Source organism: Haplochromis burtoni, unplaced genomic scaffold (assembly GCF_018398535.1).
Source record: "Haplochromis burtoni strain Fernald_Lab_line unplaced genomic scaffold, NCSU_Asbu1 Contig_164, whole genome shotgun sequence".
Lineage (NCBI taxonomy): Eukaryota > Metazoa > Chordata > Actinopteri > Cichliformes > Cichlidae > Haplochromis > Haplochromis burtoni.
Window position 1 is genome coordinate 503,790 of NW_024582525.1, and position 22,786 is coordinate 526,575.

At 38.7% G+C, this 22,786-nt stretch overlaps 1 protein-coding gene across 1 annotated transcript in view; it reads left to right on the forward strand.

Annotated features, from left to right (window-relative positions):
• LOC102298663 (anoctamin-1) overlaps window positions 1-22,786 on the forward strand; it is a 22,986-nt gene continuing 200 nt past the window's right edge. Inside the window, exons 1-28 of the mRNA XM_005933058.3 lie at window positions 1-840; window positions 4,640-4,809; window positions 5,005-5,328; window positions 6,407-6,502; window positions 6,691-6,863; window positions 7,101-7,155; window positions 7,260-7,311; window positions 7,409-7,464; window positions 7,645-7,692; window positions 8,062-8,126; window positions 8,491-8,625; window positions 8,737-8,897; window positions 9,233-9,315; window positions 11,120-11,131; window positions 11,456-11,530; window positions 11,628-11,684; window positions 12,203-12,277; window positions 12,475-12,676; window positions 13,407-13,518; window positions 14,218-14,275; window positions 14,378-14,478; window positions 14,561-14,724; window positions 14,833-14,985; window positions 15,193-15,245; window positions 16,990-17,168; window positions 18,829-18,934; window positions 19,610-20,195; window positions 20,309-22,735. Of these exons, the coding sequence (XP_005933120.1) occupies window positions 4,663-4,809; window positions 5,005-5,328; window positions 6,407-6,502; window positions 6,691-6,863; window positions 7,101-7,155; window positions 7,260-7,311; window positions 7,409-7,464; window positions 7,645-7,692; window positions 8,062-8,126; window positions 8,491-8,625; window positions 8,737-8,897; window positions 9,233-9,315; window positions 11,120-11,131; window positions 11,456-11,530; window positions 11,628-11,684; window positions 12,203-12,277; window positions 12,475-12,676; window positions 13,407-13,518; window positions 14,218-14,275; window positions 14,378-14,478; window positions 14,561-14,724; window positions 14,833-14,985; window positions 15,193-15,245; window positions 16,990-17,168; window positions 18,829-18,934; window positions 19,610-20,195; window positions 20,309-20,967 (3,987 nt within the window). The 5' untranslated portion in view covers window positions 1-840; window positions 4,640-4,662 and the 3' untranslated portion in view covers window positions 20,968-22,735. The remainder of the gene's footprint in view (window positions 841-4,639; window positions 4,810-5,004; window positions 5,329-6,406; window positions 6,503-6,690; window positions 6,864-7,100; window positions 7,156-7,259; window positions 7,312-7,408; window positions 7,465-7,644; window positions 7,693-8,061; window positions 8,127-8,490; window positions 8,626-8,736; window positions 8,898-9,232; window positions 9,316-11,119; window positions 11,132-11,455; window positions 11,531-11,627; window positions 11,685-12,202; window positions 12,278-12,474; window positions 12,677-13,406; window positions 13,519-14,217; window positions 14,276-14,377; window positions 14,479-14,560; window positions 14,725-14,832; window positions 14,986-15,192; window positions 15,246-16,989; window positions 17,169-18,828; window positions 18,935-19,609; window positions 20,196-20,308; window positions 22,736-22,786) is intronic.

Below are 22,786 nucleotides of genomic sequence, written 5' to 3' on the forward strand. Positions count from 1 at the left end.
TAAGTTTAATATACATTAAGTGCAAATCCAGAAACACCATGTTGCTCAAAAAGTGCAACTTTTACACTTGGGTGGGTTTTTTTTTTATTCAATTTAATTCAGCGCTACTGTGTCTTTACTGAGTTGCATGAAACTAGTGAAGGATTGGACAGTGGGATACAAAAATAAAACCGCTTTTCAATACGTTGCTCTTTAAAAACTGCCCCAAAATACACATGATACATACAATTCCTGTGACTGACTACACATCAGTATAACAAGGAAGTAATAATAAAAGTATTACAATAAATAATGCTTAGAACACTATGTAATGTACTCAAGGGAGCCAGTTTTGCTTTTATTTTCAATAGCAGGAAACATTCACTATGAATTTTTATGTCTTTTTTTAAGACCTTTTACATCTCCACTGCAGGTAGTTGAAGCAGGACAGTTAAAGTCAAAATAAGTGCTAATATACGTTTTTTGTTTAAAATATTTTGTATTATCACTACTACATATGGCATTATATAATTTTTGACATTTTTTTCAGTGTCGTCTCAGAGCCTACAGAGGGTAGCCGAGGTTCAGTTTCAAGGGTCACTTGTAAACCCTTTCCCTCTTAGCTTACAAACACACACACAGCTACACTCACACACCCCTCTTGTATCCAGTAATATGCTTCACACCTTCCTTCCGTTCAGTATGGAACGGTCAGGGAATTAGCCGTCTTGTGCTCGCGCAATAAGCCAGGGGTTGCGGGAGCGCGCGCGGATTGTCCACCATCTCAGCCCCTCAGGCTGTGCAAATCGCGCGTCTTGTCAATCATCTCCCTGGCGAAGACCTGATCCTCCGCGAGTACTGGTGAGTCCTCTTTTCGCTTTCTTTCATCGGAAGTGCAAATTTTTTAAAAAAAGCGCGCATCATTTTGCTATCCAGCACTCAGGCATATACAGGTATATCCTATGGTGTCCGATTTATAAGGGTCATTTGGACTTTACCACTCATTTATTTGCAAGTGTTTACAATACCCATGACTTGAGCTACTGCTACTGTTGAAATCCCCCGATGGATGTAGTGGTGCGTGTCAGTGTGCTGAGACTGTGTTTTTTCCCCCAAACCACCATCTGCGTGCGCACAACTGTTGCGCCAACGAGCATCCAATTAAACATATTTATCGAATCACCAAAGCAACTGCCCAGGGATTAATTAGTCAAAATGAAAATTAGATAATTTGATGACGTCTCTTGTCGATGTTTTTATGCTGATTTAGATTTAGGCTTCAATGATAGTCTTAGAGGGAACTGTGTAGGCTCGAGTGAAAGTTTGATGCAAGTCATTTTGAGCTCTCCTTGCTGTTGTTGTGCTGGAAAGTAACAAGCGGTTCTTTGAAATTAGCGATGGGTGGGTGCTTCAGGAGAGACAGTATTAGAGCAGCGCCACATTAAAGTTAGTGTGCAGGTACATCTGACCCCCGGCGTCTCGGGTTGAGCTGTCAGCAAGCTTACAGGCCTATAAGCCCCATGCTGAGACACACGCAATTCTGTTGTCACTCCTCCGGTGCCTGCTTTAAAGTTACCAGGAAAGGAGGACAAATACGTCATAAAACAGACTTGGGGGATAAAAGTCAGTAAAAAATATTCAAATAAATAAAACATGAGGAGAATATTAGTAGTCAGGGGCAATTACCACACTATCATTAAGATGCTAATTTATTGATTAAAAGATGAAATCCAAAAAGGATAATTTGGGGGAATAATATTCTCTTAGAAGAGAACTTCTTGACCAATTTTTTTTTAATCCAGTTGTATTTTGTTTTTGTTTTTCTAGATCTGAGGTCTTAGTTTTGACCTAATAGCTGGAAAGAGGCATAAATCTATAAGAGTGTTGTGGGAGGGGGAAACTGATGTCAGTGGTGGCTTTAGATGATGACAGAAGCGTGGGGAAGGTTTCAGGATCTACAAGAGGAAAGAGGAGAACTGTGTGAATCTAAATCTTAATTGTCACACAGAAAGGAGTTTTAGATGTGGTCCAGCACCCAAGCTCCAGGCTTAAATATTTCCAGCAGATTAATGATGGACCTCTGTGGTATGTTAATGGGACATGATTAATTCGGTTAACTGCAAAGTGTGCATAAATATTATTATATATGAACAGTTTTAGCAAGAATCTCAGCCACAGAAGAAATGGCACTATGACTAATAAGCTAATTGAATAGGGCTCAAAATATGGAACATCCAATGGAAATGAAATTAAAACAACAAACCAGACCCGTTTGCAAAATTATTAGAGAGAAATCTAAAACACCCTACCTACATTACATAATTAAACAGACCAATCATAAATGTCCAATAGACCATGTGTAGTCAAACAGGAACATCAATATCTGTTTTGAATGTTTACTTTGTGCTAAAAATGCAGAAGAAAAGAAAGTAACCTGCAATTTTACCTGCAATGTCTTGCCAGTGTGTGTCAAGCTGTGTTTGCTGACTCTTGGATAACTGGGATTATCGTGGATGTTTGTGTATATGTGTAAGGGGATTGACTGTTGAAGTTGTTGCCGTTTTTGTTGTACTCATGCTGGTTTGTTGGCTGTTAGTGTAATTGTGTATCTGGAGGCTTAGTATTTTAGGTTGGTAGGACTTTAATACAATTTTACCAACATACAAAGTGTAATCATGATGCAAACATTGTGACCATTTTCGGTTCCAAGAAGTAATCTTAATATTTAAAAAAATTTTATTTTAAAAATGTTGTGTTCAATCCTTCAGGAAAAGAAATAGCTGGCATTGTTTTTCTGAAGCTCTAATTGGTCAACAGATGAAAGGAATTATAACAAAACATCATCAGTTGGCAACCAAAACTCCAGAAAAAACAGAAGAAGATCCCCTGACCCCCAAAACATTTTTTTAGCGTAGCATCTGAGTAAAAATTTTTTTTCTTTATATTGTACATCTTTATACAGTAGCCCATCAATTATAGCCCTAACTAAGCAAATTACACTGAAAAACATGCTATGATAATTAAAAATATGACAATATACAAATAGTGATAAAGAAAATGTACTGTACTGATCATGCAGGGGGAAAAAACTACATATTGCTTAAAAAATCACTCAGACTGAATAAAGATTTCAAAACACATATTGAGATGTTTTGGTGACAACATAAAAGTTTTTAAATAAAGAAAGATTTTTTCAGATTTGACATGTTTTAACCTCTTATCAGTTTCAGAAACATAAATATAATAGTATCTCAAAGCACATGGACAATATTATATTGCATCGAAATGGACTGTAACTGTTTTTTTGTCAGTTTTTTTGACATGTGATCTTGTACTACTATGTTCAGCAATGCTAGTTTTTTCAAACATTTTCCTGTGAGGGGATAGAAGGGAGGAATAAAAACAGAAAGCATTATACTTATTAAACACTTTTTTTTAGGAGAATTCATCAGACAGAGATGAAAGGATGATGCTGTTCTTGGCTGTGCAGAGTGAAATGTAAAGCCGCTGTTAAAATATTAGTCATAGTTTATTATAAAATGTGTTTGTTTTTTCAATTTACGTTTAAGAAAAACTAAATAGACTGTTACATCTTTTGAATAACTGAAGCTCGAAGAAAACAATAATAATGAAAGTGAAATTGACGTATTTAATCTTACGAGCTCTGATCCTGTTTCAGTGCATTAGTATGCACAAACGTGCTCAAAGCAAAAGTCAAATTCGCCTTTTGGTTTCACATGGGCCACAAACCTCACTGTCCTGGGTTGGTGATCACAATGTCTAACTCTTATAGCTGACTTTGTTGCTCTTTGCTATGCCTCACCTGATCTGCTCTAAAAAGACTTAAAAAAAAAACCTTCCAAAAGCCTCAAAAAGAGCTGTGTAAAAGTCTACATTGTGCTGAAAAGTTAATGTGGAGTTCCAAGTCAAGCCAAAGAAATGACTCCATATTTTATTTCTGTGAATTCAAGGGATTCACAGCAATAACGAGAGTGCGAGTCACAGTCTTTCGAGATGCCGCCTCATTCTTTAGCACCAGAGTCTGAGCTCAGCGACCAAATTGTCCCAACAGATTGCAGCCTGTGCTGCTTGGATTGCAGTGTGGGCTTAATCTGAGCCTACAGCTTCAATTGAGTAAAAAAAAGGGAGACAAGACAGCTTAATTTTGGCTTTGAGTTTATCTGTCAGTCTGAAAGAGCCCCTACTGTTTTCTCAGATATATTATTTGACCTTAAATTAAGGATCAGTCGAAATATTTCATATTTTCTGCAAAAAGACTGAGAAGACAACATTTGCCTCAGTTTTATTATTTGTTTTTTCCCATACAATAATGATTTTTTATCCCATTGTATACATGAGTGTATATTGTTAGGTCGACAAAAAAAAGTCTTCTTGACTTGATATATAATTACATGGGCATTTAAAAAAAACATAATAATTAAAGGTAAATTAAAATAAACCTTGACTCGCTTCCTTGTTCTTTTAATTAGGAGGTATCTAATGAATGTTAGATAACATGTCATCACTTTATAAGTTATACTTGTAAGTTTTACTTACAGGAATGAGAGCACAAAACAGTTGCATTAAGTTATATATTAATATTCTCCTGGCAGGCCTTTGGCAACACTTAACTCTTGTTTTCTCTTTCATGTGCCCACAGAGGGATGAAACGGAAACGAATGTATGCCCTTAACCACAGCAATGAGTGAGTCATCGTCCTTTCACTCACAGAAGCTTATTTCATTGGCCCGATCACTGTCTGGGCTCGGACTTGACGCCGCAAATGGAGGCCCTGTCAACCTCGATGACAATGACGAGCCTCCACCTCCGGTATGGTTGCACCTGAACGCTGGCTTTAACATCCCACGTCTGTAGCGCATCTTTTCCTCCTACAGCTCTGCTTTCTTATTCTGGAGATGTCACATTTAAACTGTTGCCACGTTGCCAGTACAGTATTTGCCCTAAAATCACAGCCTTTATCTCATCACTCAGCCAAATTATAATATTTGTTTTCTGGTTTGGTAGGAGTCTGGCATTGAGCTTGGCCCTGGGCTTTTTTTTGCTGATGGCAAGAGGAAAGTGGACTACGTGCTTTGCTACAAATACAAAAAAAGGAGAACATCAAAGTCGCGTCTTTCCCTTTCATCTAACGGGAGTCTACCGATACCTATACCAATGCCAATCCCGATACAAGGTCGATGGGAAGCGGAAGCAGAGTCTGGGGAGCCGGGAGCTCATGCGGGAGACGCGGAAGAGTCTAAGCTTACTGAGGAGGAAAAAGCTTTAATGAGGGAGGAGTTTGAAGCAGGCCTGCTGGAGGCTGGGCTACAGATTGAGCGTGATAAGGAGGTGTGTATGTGCTTTTACAGAGCTTTCACAGTGAATATTGTTGTTTACAGCTTTGGACTGCCCTTAAGTGATTCGACCACAAATCCTATGATTGGACAGCTGCCCAGCAGGTAAACCATAAGCCTGCCCGCTGAAGCTAGAAGCTTCGTCTGCACAATAGAATGCTTAATTTCAGTGGTGTATGATTGAATAATACGTTAAAAAATACACAACTAACAACAAAATAGTGCCGGATTTATTTTTTCATGAACACAATGTACAAAAGGTTTGTTTCTATCCTATTTGTGTCTTTGCACATAAATGCATTTAGTGTGTGATTTTTCTTTCTGTCTATTTGATTGTGCAGAGCTCGTAGGTTAAATTGGCTGCTGTTTTACATGGGGATTAAGAGCATTGATTGTAAGGGCGAAGCCAAAGGCCAGATTATAGGACCTTATTAAACAGTGAGTTAATACTGTGAAGCGTGTGCTGGCTGGCACATACATGTATTTGGCTGCGACTAGTAAGTATTTATATGTAAAGGAATAGTGTGCTTGATCATGTCTTAGCTATAACATCGAAAGGTTTTTTGTTATTAAAGCTAGCAATAACATTATTATGTTTTACAATATTCATTACTTGTCCCCATTGAGGCTCAGGATACATGTGAAAAAGGCTGTTACGGATTTACTGCTGTAAATGCACAACATAGCCATATCTGGGAGGTGATGTTTGAGCTTGTGATGCTGTACCTGCCTAGCAATGTGGTCACTGCAGTAATTGCTTTGGCAGACAGGAAGACAGAGCTCAAGAAGCTCAGTAACTGACCACATTTCATATTATCAGAACCGATAATTGGGTACATCATTGCAATTTGCAGGAAAGCGTCCCAACAGTTATCTGCAGTTTTCCATATTTTGCAGGATTGAGTGGTCCTGGATTTGTGATAATGGGATTTCTTACAAAACAGCCTCATCAAATATAATCAAATGTGTCATCCTGACAGGTTTAGAGAAGCATATATTTTAGTTATGAATGTAATTTTTTGCCATCTTCACATTTCTAATGAGTCTCTGGCAATATGTGTGCTGATGTGCAGAGGTCAAACGGCATGGGGTTTATTCGACTGCACATCCCATGGTCAATACTGAGCCGAGAAGCGGAGCTGCAGAAGATCAAAGTCGCGGTAAAAAAGGTCAGCAGTTTCACGCAGTCAGTAACATATCTTGGTCAGTGAAATTCCAGTTTTATTTACCAGTAGTACATTTTGAGCATTTTTTTGAGATTTTTAATTTGGTTCGGGGACTTGCAGTTTGGAAAACTGTGGAAAATGACCAAGTAGCTTTGATCAAAATGTTTTTCATGTGTGTCGTCTTTCTGTAGAAATGTGAATTGCGGAAACGGACAGGGATTGCTGGGATGTGGGATTCTGTTGCCACTAAAATCAACACACCGTTTCAGCCGGACGTCCCTGATTTTGACATCCAGAGGGACTCCCAGACACGCGTCAATTTTAAAACCCTCAAACACCCTTTTATCAGAGACAAACTCCATCTGTGAGTACATAGATGATCACACTTACTGGTGAATAATAAGGATAATCTTAGCTTTGGACACACATAGTTTTATTGGTGACTGAAAAATCAAAGTGGTATTCAGTAGGTATTATATTTTAATATAAAGCTAATTCAGAACTTTGTATGCCACTGAAACACGCAAAAAAGGAACTTGCCATTCGCAAAACTTTTGAGAACAGCCTTTATTTTTAACCCTAATTTATTTTGTCCCTACAGCTATGACATCAAGTCAACAGAGACTCTGTTTGACAATGCGACGCGGAGCAGAATAGTGAGTCCAGGAGTTTTTGTCATGAAAAAAAGATTCTGAAATCTAAAGTTTAAATATAAATGAGCTCACTTAAAATTTCTATACTATGTTACGTGTGCTTCTAGGTAGCTGAGATTATTTCACGTACTACTTGCAGACACTCTTGCCAAACTACCGGTGAGATCTACTTTTTTTCTGTTTCATATTGTTCAGAGTCATGCTGACAGTCGTAGCTAAACTGCCTGTGTGTTACATTACCTTCTTGTGTTGTAAGGCATCAACTCTTTACTGGCTCGGGGTGTCTATGTTGCTGCTTTCCCTCTGCATGACGTAAGTAAAATGAAGACCTCTGCTTGAAGTGCTTTTGTTCTGCTCAGTTACTGTATATAAGTAACAAAAAAATGTACAACTCCTAAAAACCTCATCTTCACCTCAATCCTGTGGATTTAATATGATTTAAAGTAAACCACTATGTGTCTTATAGAGAGCTGATCACTTTTTCTGTTTTAGGGGTCATTCACAAGGAGAGGACGGAAAGATCAGAGAAATGATAGACAGGTGAGTTTTCTCTAACTGGATGTGGATAAGCATGTGTTGACAAAATGTTTTGTGCCTCTGGAACATCCTTGATGAAGTCGATGGAGGTGATGCATTCATTTAAGGGATAAAATCTTTGCTGTTGCTAACCAAGCTTCAGAGCGCTTAGGCGCTAACATATTTTAAAAATAGTACAATGTACAAATCTATATGTGATCCAGTAGTTTGAGTTCTTTCAAAATCTTAATACAGTTTGATTATTTATTATCAACACTCTGGGTGAGGTCCACAGGTCTGACATTTATAATGAAAGGCCTGAAAACATTGCATCTGACATTTTAGTTATTAACTGTTATAAACTTTCCTGTCATGTTCTTGTGCATCTTTCAGCTCCTCCATGAAGAATGGGCTAACTATGGAGTCATGCATAAATACCAGCCTGTAGATCTTATCAGGTACTGAGCTATGAATTTCTAGCTATAGCTTTAGCTTTTAGTGTATTGTTCATTACAGCCACTAATACTGATCTTTAAGAAACAATATAGGTGTTTAAGGCTTGCCATTATCATTATTATTATTATTATAGATGAGATGCCAAGTCAAAGTTTTAAACTAAAAGTACTAATTCTACTATTAATAATAAAGTTCATGGATGTGCCAAGTAAACGTTAAGGTTTCTAATGTTTCTCAGGTGAGATCAGTTTTTTCTTGTGTTTTTAAATTGAACACCGCTTGAGTCTAAAATAGCATATGTCCTTGGCTCTTCACATTTCCACTTTACAAAAATGTATAGCCTGCACGTTGCTCCTTTGTTTACAGGAAGTACTTTGGAGAACAGATTGGGTTGTATTTTGCATGGCTGGGTGTTTATACTCAGCTCCTCATCCCTCCTTCAGTACTGGGCATCATTGTCTTCCTATACGGCATACTTACTGTGGATACCAATGTGCCAAGGTGGGTAGATACTAATTAGTCTTCAAATCTGTTTGTGCTTATCAAAAGTGTATTACTGACACACAGTGTTAATGTTATTATGCATGTGCTGTTTTAACATGTGTATTTAAGTCAGGAGACGTGTAATGACAGCTTGAACATCACCATGTGTCCACTTTGTGATGGCGTGTGCGACTACTGGCGTCTGAGTTCGGTGTGCTCATTGGCCCGAGCTTCATACCTGTTTGACAATGGAGCCACTGTCCTCTTTGCTATTTTCATGTCTCTGTGGGGTAACTATACACACTTTAATGCATATCCCTGTTACAGCATACGCAGTAAGTTTTAACACAGCAACTCCAGTAGATAGACAGACATTTAATAAACACTTAGATTTCTTAATTCAACTTTCAGTTAACCCAGATATGCATTTTAAGATATGAAGCTACTTATTTTGTAAAAAAACAGGCTTATTTAATTTTCTGAACACATTCACATTTAGGATATGTTTGTGAATAAATTTCCTGCCAAAATAGATTTTTTTTAACCTAGTGAATGCAAATAATTTTTTTAAAATCGTTATATTTTTTTAAATTTCTCTGAATTCCTTATGTTCATTTTTTTGTAGCTGCATGGTTTCTTGAGCACTGGAAAAGGCGGCAGATGTATCTGAAACATACGTGGGACCTGACGAGCCTCGAGGATGAGGAGGTAATGAAGTAGATTTGGCATATTGTACAATTTAAAAAAAAACTATGCTCTAATAACTGAAAATGAAAATGAATCAAATTATTACATAATTTTATTTTTTCACTTTCTATTTTTATAACCCATGTAAGTCAAGCCCAGAGTTTTAACCTCTTGACACTTGACGGCAGGGATAAGTTGTGGTTTACCTTGTAGATTATCATTTGTTTCAGAACACCGCCCATCCCCTACATACACATACCTGTAGGCACCCATGTATCCATGTGTTTAGGGTGTTAAGTGTGGTAATGGGATTGGCGAGTTCTTAAAGGGTATTTCCTGGATAGTATGACAAAGCAGGGTCATAACATACACAGACACAGCCTAGAACAACTATAGCTGTTTGAACTTCGCTTGAGATTATCCAGCGGACGTACATGAGAATGTACCCTGACCAGCCACTTCATTAGGTACTCCTGCTATCCAATCGCATAACATCAGCTCCATTCGTCCACTCCATCCATTTAAACATATAGACGTTAGGCAACATGCTCTGCTAAAATTCAAACAGAATGGGGAATAAAGTGATTTTAAACATGTCACTGTTATAGATCTCAGATCCAAGATCCAGGTCCAAGTATAAAAAACTGTTTACTTTAGTTTTTTACTGGGATTTTCGCCCGCAAACATTTCTAAAATTTAAAGAGAAATGGTAAATGGCCTGTATTTATATAGCGCTTTTACTAGTCCCTAAGTCCAAAAGTCCAAAAGAGAAATATCCAGAAAATGCCTTACTGATGCCAGAGGTCAGAAAGGCAACAGTAACTCAAATCACGACTTGTTACAACCAAGGAATGCAGAAGAGCGTCTCTGAGTGCACAACACATCAAACCTTGAAGTGGATACCTACGGCAGCCCTGTGTGCCACTCCTGTCAGCTGGGAACTACAAACTGAGGCTGCAGTTACTCTGGGCTCACCAAAAGTGCACAGTAGAAAAAAAAATGGTCCATATCTACTGCAACATTTGGATGGCAGGGTCAGATTTTGAAACATGAGCAACAGAAAGACTCTGTCATGCCTTGTATGAATGGTTCAGTTTAATGATGTAGGTGATATCTTCTTGGAACACGTTTAGCTCCTTAGTACCACTTAAGCATTGTTTAACACCACAGCCTACCTGAATATAAGTCTATCCTTTTATGACCATGTTATTCTGATGTCTGCTTCCACCAGAATAACATGCCATGGCCCACAGCTTAAATAATCTCATACTGGTTTTTTGAACATCACGAGGGGTTCATTATGCTCAAATGGTCTCCACAGACACCAGATCTCAATCCAATCGGGGACCTTTGGGATTTGGTGGGATGGGAGATTGCCATGATGAATTTGCAGCCGACAAATCTGCAGCAACTTGTGTGATGCTGTCATGTTGATATCGACCAAAATCTCTCAGGAAGGTTTCTATCATCTTGTTAAGTCTAAGGCTCAAGTGGGTCTTTACCAGAGACTAGCAAGGTGTACTGAATAAACTAGCCAATGAGTGTGTCTTAGAAATAGTTGAAATTCATGAAATTCATAGCAACGACATGTGGCCCCTCCCCAGAACCGTCCATCCATCTTTTTTTTTTCCAAATTCTTATTCAAATGAACTATTTTTTAATAAATATATTACACAGAGAATTATCTGTTGTGTGTTACAGAGTTCATGAACATCATTCATTTATGAAAACAGCTAATCTTTCTTACTCTCTCTCTTCCCTTTCTAACTGTGTGTGCATATCTGTCTCTGCCTCTTTCATTCGTCACTTTGTCTCCTGCCCGAAGGAGCGAGTCCAGGTGGGCAGGTTTCTTTACCCGCAAGTTTCTGTAGCCATTTTTTATGCATTGTGAAATAAATTCATTGTTAATGTTTTAATGTGTTGGCATTTAATGGGTTGTGTATCTACAGTTGAGAATTTTAATTCTAAACATCAGCAATTGAAAAACTCAGTTAATGGTCACAGTTGCAGATTGAAATCACTTACATCAAAGGTGTAAATAATTCACACAAAATAAATGGTTTTGTAATGGCAGATGCCAGACATTAGTGCATGTGTTTTAAATGTGTGTGTGTGTGTGTGTGTGTGTGTGTGTGTGTGTGTGTGTGTGTGTGTGCTGCAGGAGGAGCTGAGACCTGAATATGAAGAAGCACTGCAGGAGAAAAAAGCCAAGATGAAAGCACAGTCTGCAAAAAAGGTATAATGTGTGTTTTTATTCACATTCAGTTTTATAACTTGCCACACAAAAGACACAGATTTCACCCACTCACTGTGTCTTTTTTCCTCTGTTGCAGATGACTCAGTCTGGGGACGGTAGAGATGGAGAAACAGACCAGATGCTGGCCTACCAGGTATCACTACACTGCCCTGAGTGACAGGACATTATGTGGACAGAGCTGCTGGGGGTAGAGGGCAGGGCTGTATTTAAACTTCTTTCATCACTGCTAGCAGATAATGTCGCTCCCCGATTTACTTTATCCTCAATGAAGTTAAGTAAATTACTGCCAGAAAAGCAAATCTTACAGTTTATCTGGGTTTTTCATATATTGTAGATTTAATATAGACTACCTGTGTGTGTATGACTTTATGTTGGTTCATAATAAACCCCCCTACACCTACTGTGGATGGTTGAGTCCAAAGCAGCTTACCTGCCTGAGATTAGCCCAGATTACTGTTGGAGAGGGAAAAGGGAGCAGAGGAAGAAGGGGAGGGGATTTCTGTCCTTTGAGATGGCAAACACGCACCTGCCAGACAGAAACAAAAACGTGTGTGCATGTGTGTGTGTAGAACATGTGCAGTGCATTAATGCACAGTGCTAACTCATATACCGATGATGAGAACAAAAATAATATGCATGTTTTCTTGGCAGCAAGAGCCCGAGTCACTGGACATAGAGGATCACATGCCAGGTTATCTCATCAATATTTCCACCTTACTACTGCTGGTACTGCAATCATTCTTTCTTCTTATTCTCACATTTCTATCTTTCTTTTTTGTTGATTTGATTTCTTAAGGGAGATTATTATTATTATTATTATTATCATTATTTGTATTTTTATTTGTTTGTATTTAACAGTAATCAGAAGGTTTTTATATTTTAATATAAACTTTAAAGTTTTTATAAACTTTTTGTGTCTTCAGATATTCATCACCTTCTCAGCGGTGTTCGGGGTGGCAGTTTACCGCATCTGCATGCTGAGTGTGTGGTCCATGAACCCTGATCCGGAGGCCAAGGCCAGCGTTAGGATGACAGTCACAACCACAGGCATCATCCTCAACATGCTGGTTGTTCTGGTGTTGGAAGAGGTCTACGGAGCGATCGCCGTGTGGCTAACTGAGCTTGGTACTTTTTTAATGCTGTTAGAAAGTTTAATCATTGAAATTGTTTAAATTGGAGACAGAAAGCAGTAAAATCTTGAAGGTAAAACAAGTTATAAAACTGGACACTCACCAGCAAACATAATTTACTACTCAAGAAAATAAGGCATTACACATTACCGCATTTTCCTGAATTTATATTACCTGATTACTCCCTGGAGAAAGTAATTCATTACAGTACTTGTTACATTACTTTTGTGTTACTTAAAATTACCTGAAACTCATTGTCACAAAATTATCAGTTGACAGTATAAACATGAGGCTACAGTCTCACACTCCAGCACATAACCTCATCCTAAGCAGGTGAGGTGTGAAGACACACATGTGATCTATTTTTATATGTATGAACACAAGACTGGCAACACAGCACAGAGATGAAAACCACCCGAAGCCACAGTGATTCTATTCTAGAAACATCTTTACTGATTATAACGGTGTCACTGTTGTTGAGACAGCTCTAACATTGTCCACTCTGTTTTACAAGATCTGTCTTTAAGCCTTCTGCTGTTTGAGTTTTCATTTTCATGTAACTAACTGTATCATCTAACACGATTAGATACTTCACCATGCATTTTAGTACAACAGGTCTTGGTGATATTGTTAGTGAAACGTAACCAGTATAAAGAAACTGATGATGCAGGCGATGTGTTTAAAGTTGTAATTGGAATTAATAGAATTAAGTCATGTCTCAACAGAACTTCCAAAGACAACGGAGGAGTTTGAAGAGAGACTAATATTCAAGTCCTTCTTCCTCAAATCCATGAACGCCTTTGCACCAATTTTCTATGTGGCCTTCTTCAAGGGCAGGTCTGTATTTTTGTCTTTCTTCACAAGCTCATAAAGTGACCTGGGGTCCCATTTGATGTGGGACTACACAGCATTTTTATCCTTTGTCTGTCGTCTCACATGTAGAGATAATTAACCATTTTGATTGTCACCAGTTTTCTAAAATTAGCACTGCAGGAGAGATACTTTTCTAATGTCTGGCTTGTATCCAATGGCTGTGAAGCAAACAGGGAAGGCTGTAATCATGGGTCGAGTGCAGGTTAACCTGTTGCCGTCTTTTGCTGCCCAAGATACAGCCAACAGGGAAAAATGCGAGTGACCACAAAGTCATAATGGAGTACTATCACTTTCAATCTTTTGTCATCTCACGTATGCCAGCATTTAGTTAAAAAATGGTGAAAGAATACATTTTTATACAGTTTTAATGGCAATAGTTATGCAGACTGTGACAGAGTATGATAGAAATTAAGCTGTTGAAATTGCATAAGGCAACACAAACCTTCTCTTCCTATATGGTTAATGTATTTACTTAGCAAAGGAATGGAAAATTGCATTCAAATTAAATATATTTCCTCTTCATATGCTACATTTCATATATATTGTCTCACACAAACATACTCTTTGCCCCATGATTAGTTTGCTGAGATGAGTTTGTCCTACTCACTCTGCACTGTGTGTCTTCATTCCTTTATCACGTGACTTGGTCCTCTCCTCATACAGGTTTGCTGGGCGGCCTGGCGATTATGTTTATGTCTTTGGAGACTATCGCATGGAGGAGGTTTGTTGCACTACACACATCAGTGATTATTGTTTTGTGTATGTACGTGTAAGATAAATGATCTGTAGTCTTTTATGTAAATGTGTGTTTTGCCTTCTATAGTGTGCCCCTCCTGGCTGCCTCATTGAGCTGTGCATCCAGCTCAGCATGATCATGCTCGGAAAACAACTCATCCAAAACAATGTGTTTGAGATACTCGTACCGTAAGTGTTCCCAGATACTGCTTAATGTACAGAATTTGAATCTGTAATTTGACTCTGTAAATATATCTTTTCTGTTTTACAGTAAGTTGAAAAAGATGTACAGAACAATACAGGAACAAAAAGGAAAGAATAGAGGAGCAGAAGATGAGGACAGTGAAACAGAGGAGAAGCGACCGAAACAGCAGTTTGACAAGGATTTCACCCTCGAACCGTTTGAAGGTGTCAGTCCAGAATACATGGAAATGAGTAAGTCTCTTCTGGTCCCTTGGATGTATATTTATTCACAAAATCATTCAATACTGCAATGAACCTGCATTAACTTGTAACCATGTGTGCATGTCTTGACATATACAGTAATCCAGTATGGGTTTGTGACTCTGTTTGTGGCCTCCTTCCCGCTGGCACCAGCGTTTGCGCTGCTCAACAATGTCATCGAGATTCGCCTCGACGCTGCAAAATTTGTCACCGAAATCCGGCGTCCCGATGCTGTGAGGTGCAAAGACATAGGTACAGATTTCACATGTGCTCATGTCCTCTCTGTCTTCCTCTGTGTGAATGTGACAAAAAAAAAACCCTATCCCTAAATTTCTAATCAAGTTCTTTTTCTTTCCTTTCTTTTACATGAATACACGCATGCGCACACACATTGATACACATGGATCGACACACTTCTTTTCCCCCCTTTGTCTCTTTTCATGTGCATGCTATCTCCAGGGATTTGGTACAACATCCTTTGTGGAATCAGCAAATTCTCTGTCATCACCAATGTAAGTGTGTGTGCGTGTATGAGTCTTCTCTCTATAACCTTTGACTTCTGGCAGAGAAGTGTATACTGAAGGGAACTCCAGTTTAACTGCAACTTAATGCTGCTGCTATGTCCTTGCTGAATAAGTGCAAATGTTCAGTCCATCGAATTAAATTCTGTTTACTGAAAGTCATAATATTGTAACAAGACACTCTATGGCAGCTAGAGGTGTGGCACAATTTGCAGGTCTCTGAGCTCAAAAGCAACTTTAATGCAGCTTTAAATTATTTTAATTGCTCATATACTTGAATTTGCAGTATACTTAAAATCTTCCTCCTTTCACTTTGATGCTGGTTTGCAGCATTTCTGTGTCATAGCATGGAAATGCTGCAAACACATGTGGAACAGTTGTAACAAAGTGTACTTTTAAACATATAATATAATATATAATATAATATAATTTAAGTTGCAAATTGAAATAGTCGGGACTTTTTTGGTTGGCTCTTTTAGAGGTCTACCAATTTCACAACAGACATGCAACAAATTAAAATTTTAAAAATACTGATTTCCTTTTTTATTTGTCACTCGTTTTGTCACTGGTGTTACCATATTCTTTTGGCAAGTTTAAAGGCTTTACAAAATATTATTCCTCAGCCTCTTTAGGATAAGGAAACAAGATTTCATTTTATTATTTACAGTCAGGTTTGTTCAGCTTGTGGCTGTTTGACATTTGTTTATTTGTGCATTTGCTAATAACAATATAAATATTAGAATTACAGCTAAAAATGAATAATAACGCAATCCTGTATATCCTAACCCACACAGTTACTAATTACTAATGTGTCGAAATCAAATATTAAACACCTTGCTTGATGTGATCGGAAAAAAAACCCTACTCAGTTTGGAGATATCAAACAAAAGGAGGATTAATAATGAGAAAGAAATGTTTTCTGTAAATTGGAGTCATTAATTTAATCAGTTTTTATTTTGTTCTTTTTCTTACAATTCACTAAAGGTAAGGTAAAATCTTAAACTAAACCTTTTTTATGAAATTATAAAATAAAAGAGAAAAGTTCTTATAAATGAAAAGAGGCATTGGTCTTATTGTGAGCAATTCAGTAAATATGTCAGAGGAAATCCTGGGAATTGAGTGATGTCATCACTATCATTTTTTCTTTCAAAATAATACACTTTTTTAATATGAAAACATCAGGGGAATAATACTTTCTTTATATATATGTTTTTAGATTTTGTTTACAATTCTTTTTGTTATGTCACGTTTATTGTATATTTGATAGTTATGTAGATATTATTGCATTTTAAATGGTGAAAAAAACCCCCACTTTTTAAAACAAAACATGCTGCTTACCACTATCCTTTATTGTGTGGTGGAGCACTTCTGTGGTGCTTGGATCTATATATAAACTGCTTTCGGCTCATTTATTCTCAAAGGGATGCCACAGCTCGACGTGTTTGTTTTGGCAGATTACACCAGAAACCCTTCCTGACAATAATATATTTGACAAATCTTGTCAATTTGATGGCTCAGGTATAATTGTTCAAATCATATATTGTAATATTTTAACACAGACATAAATCAAAACTTTAATTAAAACACCAAATTATTTTTAAATAAAAACGTAATATTTCTTTAAAAGCTACAGACAAAAAAATAGACAGTATTACCAATGTTCCGTTATTCTTATTATTAGACCATAAAGTTATTTATTGCTAATGTAACTTTCACCCCTTGTTTGTCTTTCTAGGCATTTGTCATCTCCTTCACATCAGAGTTTGTTCCACGAATGGTTTACCAGTACATGTACAGCGCTAATGGCACCATGAGCGGATACACGGAGCACTCGCTGTCCTACTTCGATGTCAGCAACTTCCCCTCTGGCACAGCGCCAAACACCACCCTTATCACTGGAGTATCCATGTGCAGGTCAGAGTCACTCTATTAACCTTGACCTACCTGGAACTTTCTTTAAATCCTTTAGTCCGGCAGCTTAGCGCTTTACCTGGAACATATACAAAAAGACTTCCTCAAGATTTCCACATTTTGTCATGTGTCAGATTCATTTTTCATGAGTCTTCATGGATACTTGAAAATTACAAAGCAAACTTTTTTTGAAGGTATTGTTAAATGTATTAAAGATAACAATTTACTTCAGTATTCAGACCTTATGGGGCTATAATTGAGCTCTGGTGCATCCTGTTAAAAATTAATGAGATGTTTCAGCAACTTAACTGGGTACAGCCTATATGAAAAGGCACACACCTGTCGATATAAATTCTTCCTGTTGATGGTGGATGTCAGATTGAAGGCCAAACCGTAGCGTATCCTGTATGATACTGGAAGAGCAGTGGCTTATCACAGAGCAGACGCTGAGGGACATACTGTGATTCATGCTCATATCCATCCAGTATCCGCTTCAAAATTTCCATCCATCCATTCAGCTACACAGCCAGCAGTTTTCTTAACGGATTATTCCTCTCTCAGTCTATCTCACTTGTCATTTGGCGAGAGGCAGAGTGTATCCTGGTTAGGTTGGCAGTTCATCACATGGCCAACACATAGAAACAGACAGACAGTTTAGAATCACCATTTAACCTAACATGCATGTCTTTTAAGCTGTGCATGGAAATTCAACACCTTAGAGAAAATCACGCAGCGCCAGGGAGAGCATATCTGCATCGTCTCCCAGCCCCTCGTGGACTTGTTCACACATTTAAATAATAAGCGAGTGGTCACTATGAAAGATCCTTATGTGGAGATGGGACCATCACTGGTGTAGCAGTCCACCAGTCAGGCCCTCGTGGTAGTGTAGCAAGTTTTGGAGCAGTTTCTTATCAAGCAGTTTATAGTTTTGTTTGGAGAAAATAGATCCGACTTCATTAACACTGTCTGTACAGACTAAGGCACTCGTGACAACGTAATGCAATGGGGATGTTTATGTTTTGTTTTTTGTTTGTTTTTATTACAACAAGGCGTGGAAGACAAGACGGGATAGTGATAAAGATGCTTGCAGAAAAAATGTTAATTTTCAGTGAAAGTCTTTTGCAACCGATGACAAATAACCACCCCAAACACAAAAACACGACCTAGAATGACCCAACCACAGGCAAGACCTGAGAGACGGGAACGTGGCTGTGCAGTGACACCAGGCAGTTCTGCCAAGAAGAATAGGCGAAGCTTCCAAAACAATCATGTGCCAAACTTGTAAGATCATTCCAAAGAAAGGCCGTGGCTGTTGCCAAAGCTGCTTTAACCAAGTACTGAGAGAAACTTCTGAATGCTTAATGTATGTAAAATGGGACGTTTCAGGCTTTTGTTTTAGTGCATTTACAAAACATTCATAAAACTTTTTGTGGAGTATTTGTGTGGAAATTAATGAGAGGTTAGAAAAAGAAGTATAAGAATCAATTTTGAGATTTAAAAGGATTTGAATTGTTTTTATTTTTTACTGTAAATGTGTGCAAGGATGAGTTTTAAGAAATTGTCAAATGTTGGCTTGGATAGCTTTTAGCTTTTTTGTGTGTATTTTTTTCCGTGCTCCCACGTGTTTCTCTGTGCTAATACTCACAGTGTATCTTTCTGTCAGGTATAAAGACTACAGAGATCCTCCGTGGGCAACAGATTCATACACCTTCTCTAAACAGTACTGGTCTGTCCTGGCTGCAAAACTGGCCTTCGTAATTTTCTTCCAGGTATCAATATTACTTAGCTACAGTAGGACATATGCTACACTTGGTCTGAAAGGGTGTCTCCAGCTCTGTTTTTACTTAAATCCACGAATAGCTTTCTATCCAGCTGATATGTGACTTCTCAAAGGATGTTAATATAATGTATAGATAAGTAGAGATGCACCAGTCCAACTTTTCCTCTTCTGATATTTGCTGATAGTTTTTATCTGACAGTAGTGTTGTCTTTGATATTAAGTTGGATAATTTATATTAATATGTCCTCTATTTCACTGTGACCAGGCCTATTTATCTGATATTTATCTGTTTATAATAAAAAGTGATCTCAGTGAGTGTGCAAACTGCCTAATGGCATTCAGTGTTAATCCAGCAAAATAGTGCTTTCTTACCTATAGGCAGTCTCGCCTCTGTCAGTGCGCCCCAGGGCAGCTGTGGCTACAATGTAGCTGCCATCACCAGTGTGTGAACGTGTGTGTGAATGGGTGAATGACTGAATGTAGTATAAAGCGCTTTGGGGTCTTTAGGGACTAAGTAAAGCGCTATACAAATACAGGCTATTTACCATTTACCATAGGTACCTTTAAAAAAATTATTTTAACAAATACATTTTTGGCTTTCAAAACTATTTAACCCTCTTTAAAAATAAAAATCTAAACTCTTGTTACTTGTTTTTTCTATCAGAACCTTGCCATGTTCCTCAGCATGTTAGTTGCCTGGATGATCCCAGATGTACCACGATCTCTGCGGGAACAGCTGAAGAAAGAGAACATGTTGCTGATGGAGTTTCTGCTGACTCAAGACCAAGAAGCACGTGCCAAAACTCACTCCACAAAACCCTCAGCCCCCTATTTCCCCACCAACATAGACATTGTGGTGGAGGCACCACCAGAAAATCAAGAAGAAGTACAAGTGGAGGAAGAGGAAGTGGTGGGGGTTGAGATCAATTTGGATGCAAGGAGCAGAGATAGTGACAGTGATCCAGAGATTGGAAATGTATTGGTAGAAGGTGGAGTAAATGGTCTAGAAGAGCGAGGAGATGAAGGTGAAGAGGAAAACAGAGAGGCCGAAGGAACAGAAAAGGAAGGAGAAGGAGATGTTAAGGAGGAGGATGGGAAGGAAGAAGGTGGAAAGGAAGAGTTTGAGCAAGAGGAAAGTGATGAAAAAGAGAAAGGAGGGCAGAGAACAAATGAAGATGAAGCAAAGGAAGTTGAGAATGAAAATTTTACTGTAGATCTGGACGTCTTCATGAGTGAGCTGGGCCTCTTAGGTAAGAGGAGACAATTTAATAACAGGGCACAAGTTCTTCTTTCTTTGGTCATCTTGTCTGTGAAACATATTGTCTGCATCGTACGATTCATTTTTTTGTTTTTTGTTATATAGATGAAGAACCCTCATCGGGCACAATTAAAGATATGGAGCTTCCCCGCTCAGGCTCCAAACAAGAATGCCAGAAAGATGCTGAACCTCTGTCACATTCATCGTGTAAAAGAGGATCATCCCAGAGTCTGAAGATCTCCACGGAAGGGATTACAACAACAGATGATGAAACTAAGAGCTTCTCATTAATTGCACCTCCTCCCAGAGAGCCAGGCTCAAAGGCCAAGGCCCGATGCTCCACCCTGCCTTCTCGCCACAGAGGGGCTGAGGCTTGCTACAGCCTGCCAAGGCCCAGCCACTCCACCAGCCTCACCAGGTTCCAGCAGAAGTCCACACTTATTCCCCTGGTTTCCCTGGACCCTTCATCATCAGCTTCGCCCAGCCCATTATCTCCCACACACACACAGGCATCCGCATCATCTACACAGCCTCTACTTGCCCAACAGCACAAAGCCTCAACTGAACTGTTTGTGCTGAAAGGCCCTCCACCCCAACAGCCACGCTCCAGGGCCAAAGCCCGGTGCTTAACCCTGCCTCCAAGACAAAGAGCACAGGGTCCTGAGGAGCACTCTAAAAAGCCTAGCCATTCCACCAGCTTTACAAAGCTGGAAGACCGTATCCCGCCTTCCCCCAGTGAACTGAAGCGCAACAGACCAGTATGAGGAGAGCTGCAAGTCGAAGTGGAAGAATAGGAGGGTGGAGGAGGGAGGGAGAGGACTATTCAGATAACCTTCTCCTGTCTGTGCCTGGAGGTACACCCTTCAGTCCCCACTGCATATACCTGTGGTGATAAAAAGGAGTTTCATCAATGGAAACTCCTTTTTATCATGTTACTCCTCATTATACTGCTCAGTGGTTAAAGGCTAAACCTAACAATGGGGGTGCTGGGCAATTCAGAGAAAGACTGCTCTGAAAGTCTCCTTGCTATGACCTGTGAAAAAAAACCACTGGACCGTATTCTGTTTTATTTCTGTGTATATTTTTTGGGCTGTTCTTTTTTGCCTACACTCACATCTCAGTAGCCAATGCTCCTCTGTTACTTCCAGTCCAACACATGCAGCAGTGCTGCCTTGTAGGCCAGCTGAAGATGAAATTGTATTCATTGCAGCTAGAATCAGCACGTGTGCTTTTAGATTTACATTTATCTTTAGATGTTTTGATATATAAACACATGAACTTATAATAAAAGACCCCCATGTTTTTCATGTTTGTTCTTCATTGTAAAGTTGTGTAGCCTCAAAGCTCTCCTTTGTATGTTTGTGTCCTTTGTTTCATTCTCTGGTAAGATAATCCCACACTGCTTCAATGCTCTGGGGAGGCCAATCTATGACTGATAGTGCCTCGCGGTGTGTTTTTACTTCACTGGCAGTGTGTGCACACCATGCCAAAATGTTTTTGTTTTTTATTATTATTGTAGAGTCAACTTAAGAAAACCTGGAGAACTATTGCTCAAGACCTCTTTAAAGAAATATGAGAGAATCTGGCTCCTTGGAAGCAAAATGTAAATAAGTGAGGGGTGTTTAAGACTTTTCGCACAGTTTTGTATGAATCATATAGTGGTTTACATGTTGACCTAACAAGATTTTATTCCTGGGAGGAGACACAAATCTCTTTGATGTTGTGTCAGGAAGGGCAAAATAAATAAACAGATCAAAATCAAAATATACCCACTGAAATATAATAGTTACCTGCTATGACGAATAAAAAAGCAGCTTGTTCTTCTCTGAGAAAGCAAACTGAACAAAAGTGTTCAGCAGACCCATCACTACATTTATAACACGTCACTCATGTACAGTATATTGACAAGCAGGTCCATGTATTATGTTGTCTCTATCGCCACCTTCTGGTGTATGTTGAAACAAAACTATCTACTGTTCTACATTTTATTAAGGATGCTTTAGTAACGAGTTGCTTTATGTTCACTTTTATTTTTTCAACATCTGAAGCTTGACATTGTCAGTGGGAAATCACAAAAATAATCACTAGACTGCTTTAATAAGTTCCTTGAAATTATTACTTTTATTTCCGCACAGAAAACTGAAAAAGGAAATACTTTCTGTTAACCAAAACCAAGTCCAAGGTCATCTCATTTGTATTAATAAGTTTGTTATCAACCCAGTTAGCTATGTATACAGAGTGATGTTTCACTCTCTTTGTGTGTCAGTTGCTTTTCTGCCCTGGCTCCTCCTCCCCTGCCCTGCCAATGAATGGGACCTTTGTGGGGGTTTTCCTGGCATTCCAAGGGAATTCTTTTGCAGGTGAGGGGACGCAAATACTCCCACCCTCTGACTCTTGCAGCTTACAAGTCAACATGCAAATATGCTCCAAGGTGTTTGCAGTGCTCAGCTGTGCTAATCTCAAAAGACTTGCAGCAACTACAAGGGTGTGATCACAAGAGCAGACAAAGTGGGAGGGAAGGATCCCATTCAGGTGAGCGACCATACGCATGCCTAGAAACATGCTCACTGGAGTCTAGTGCCA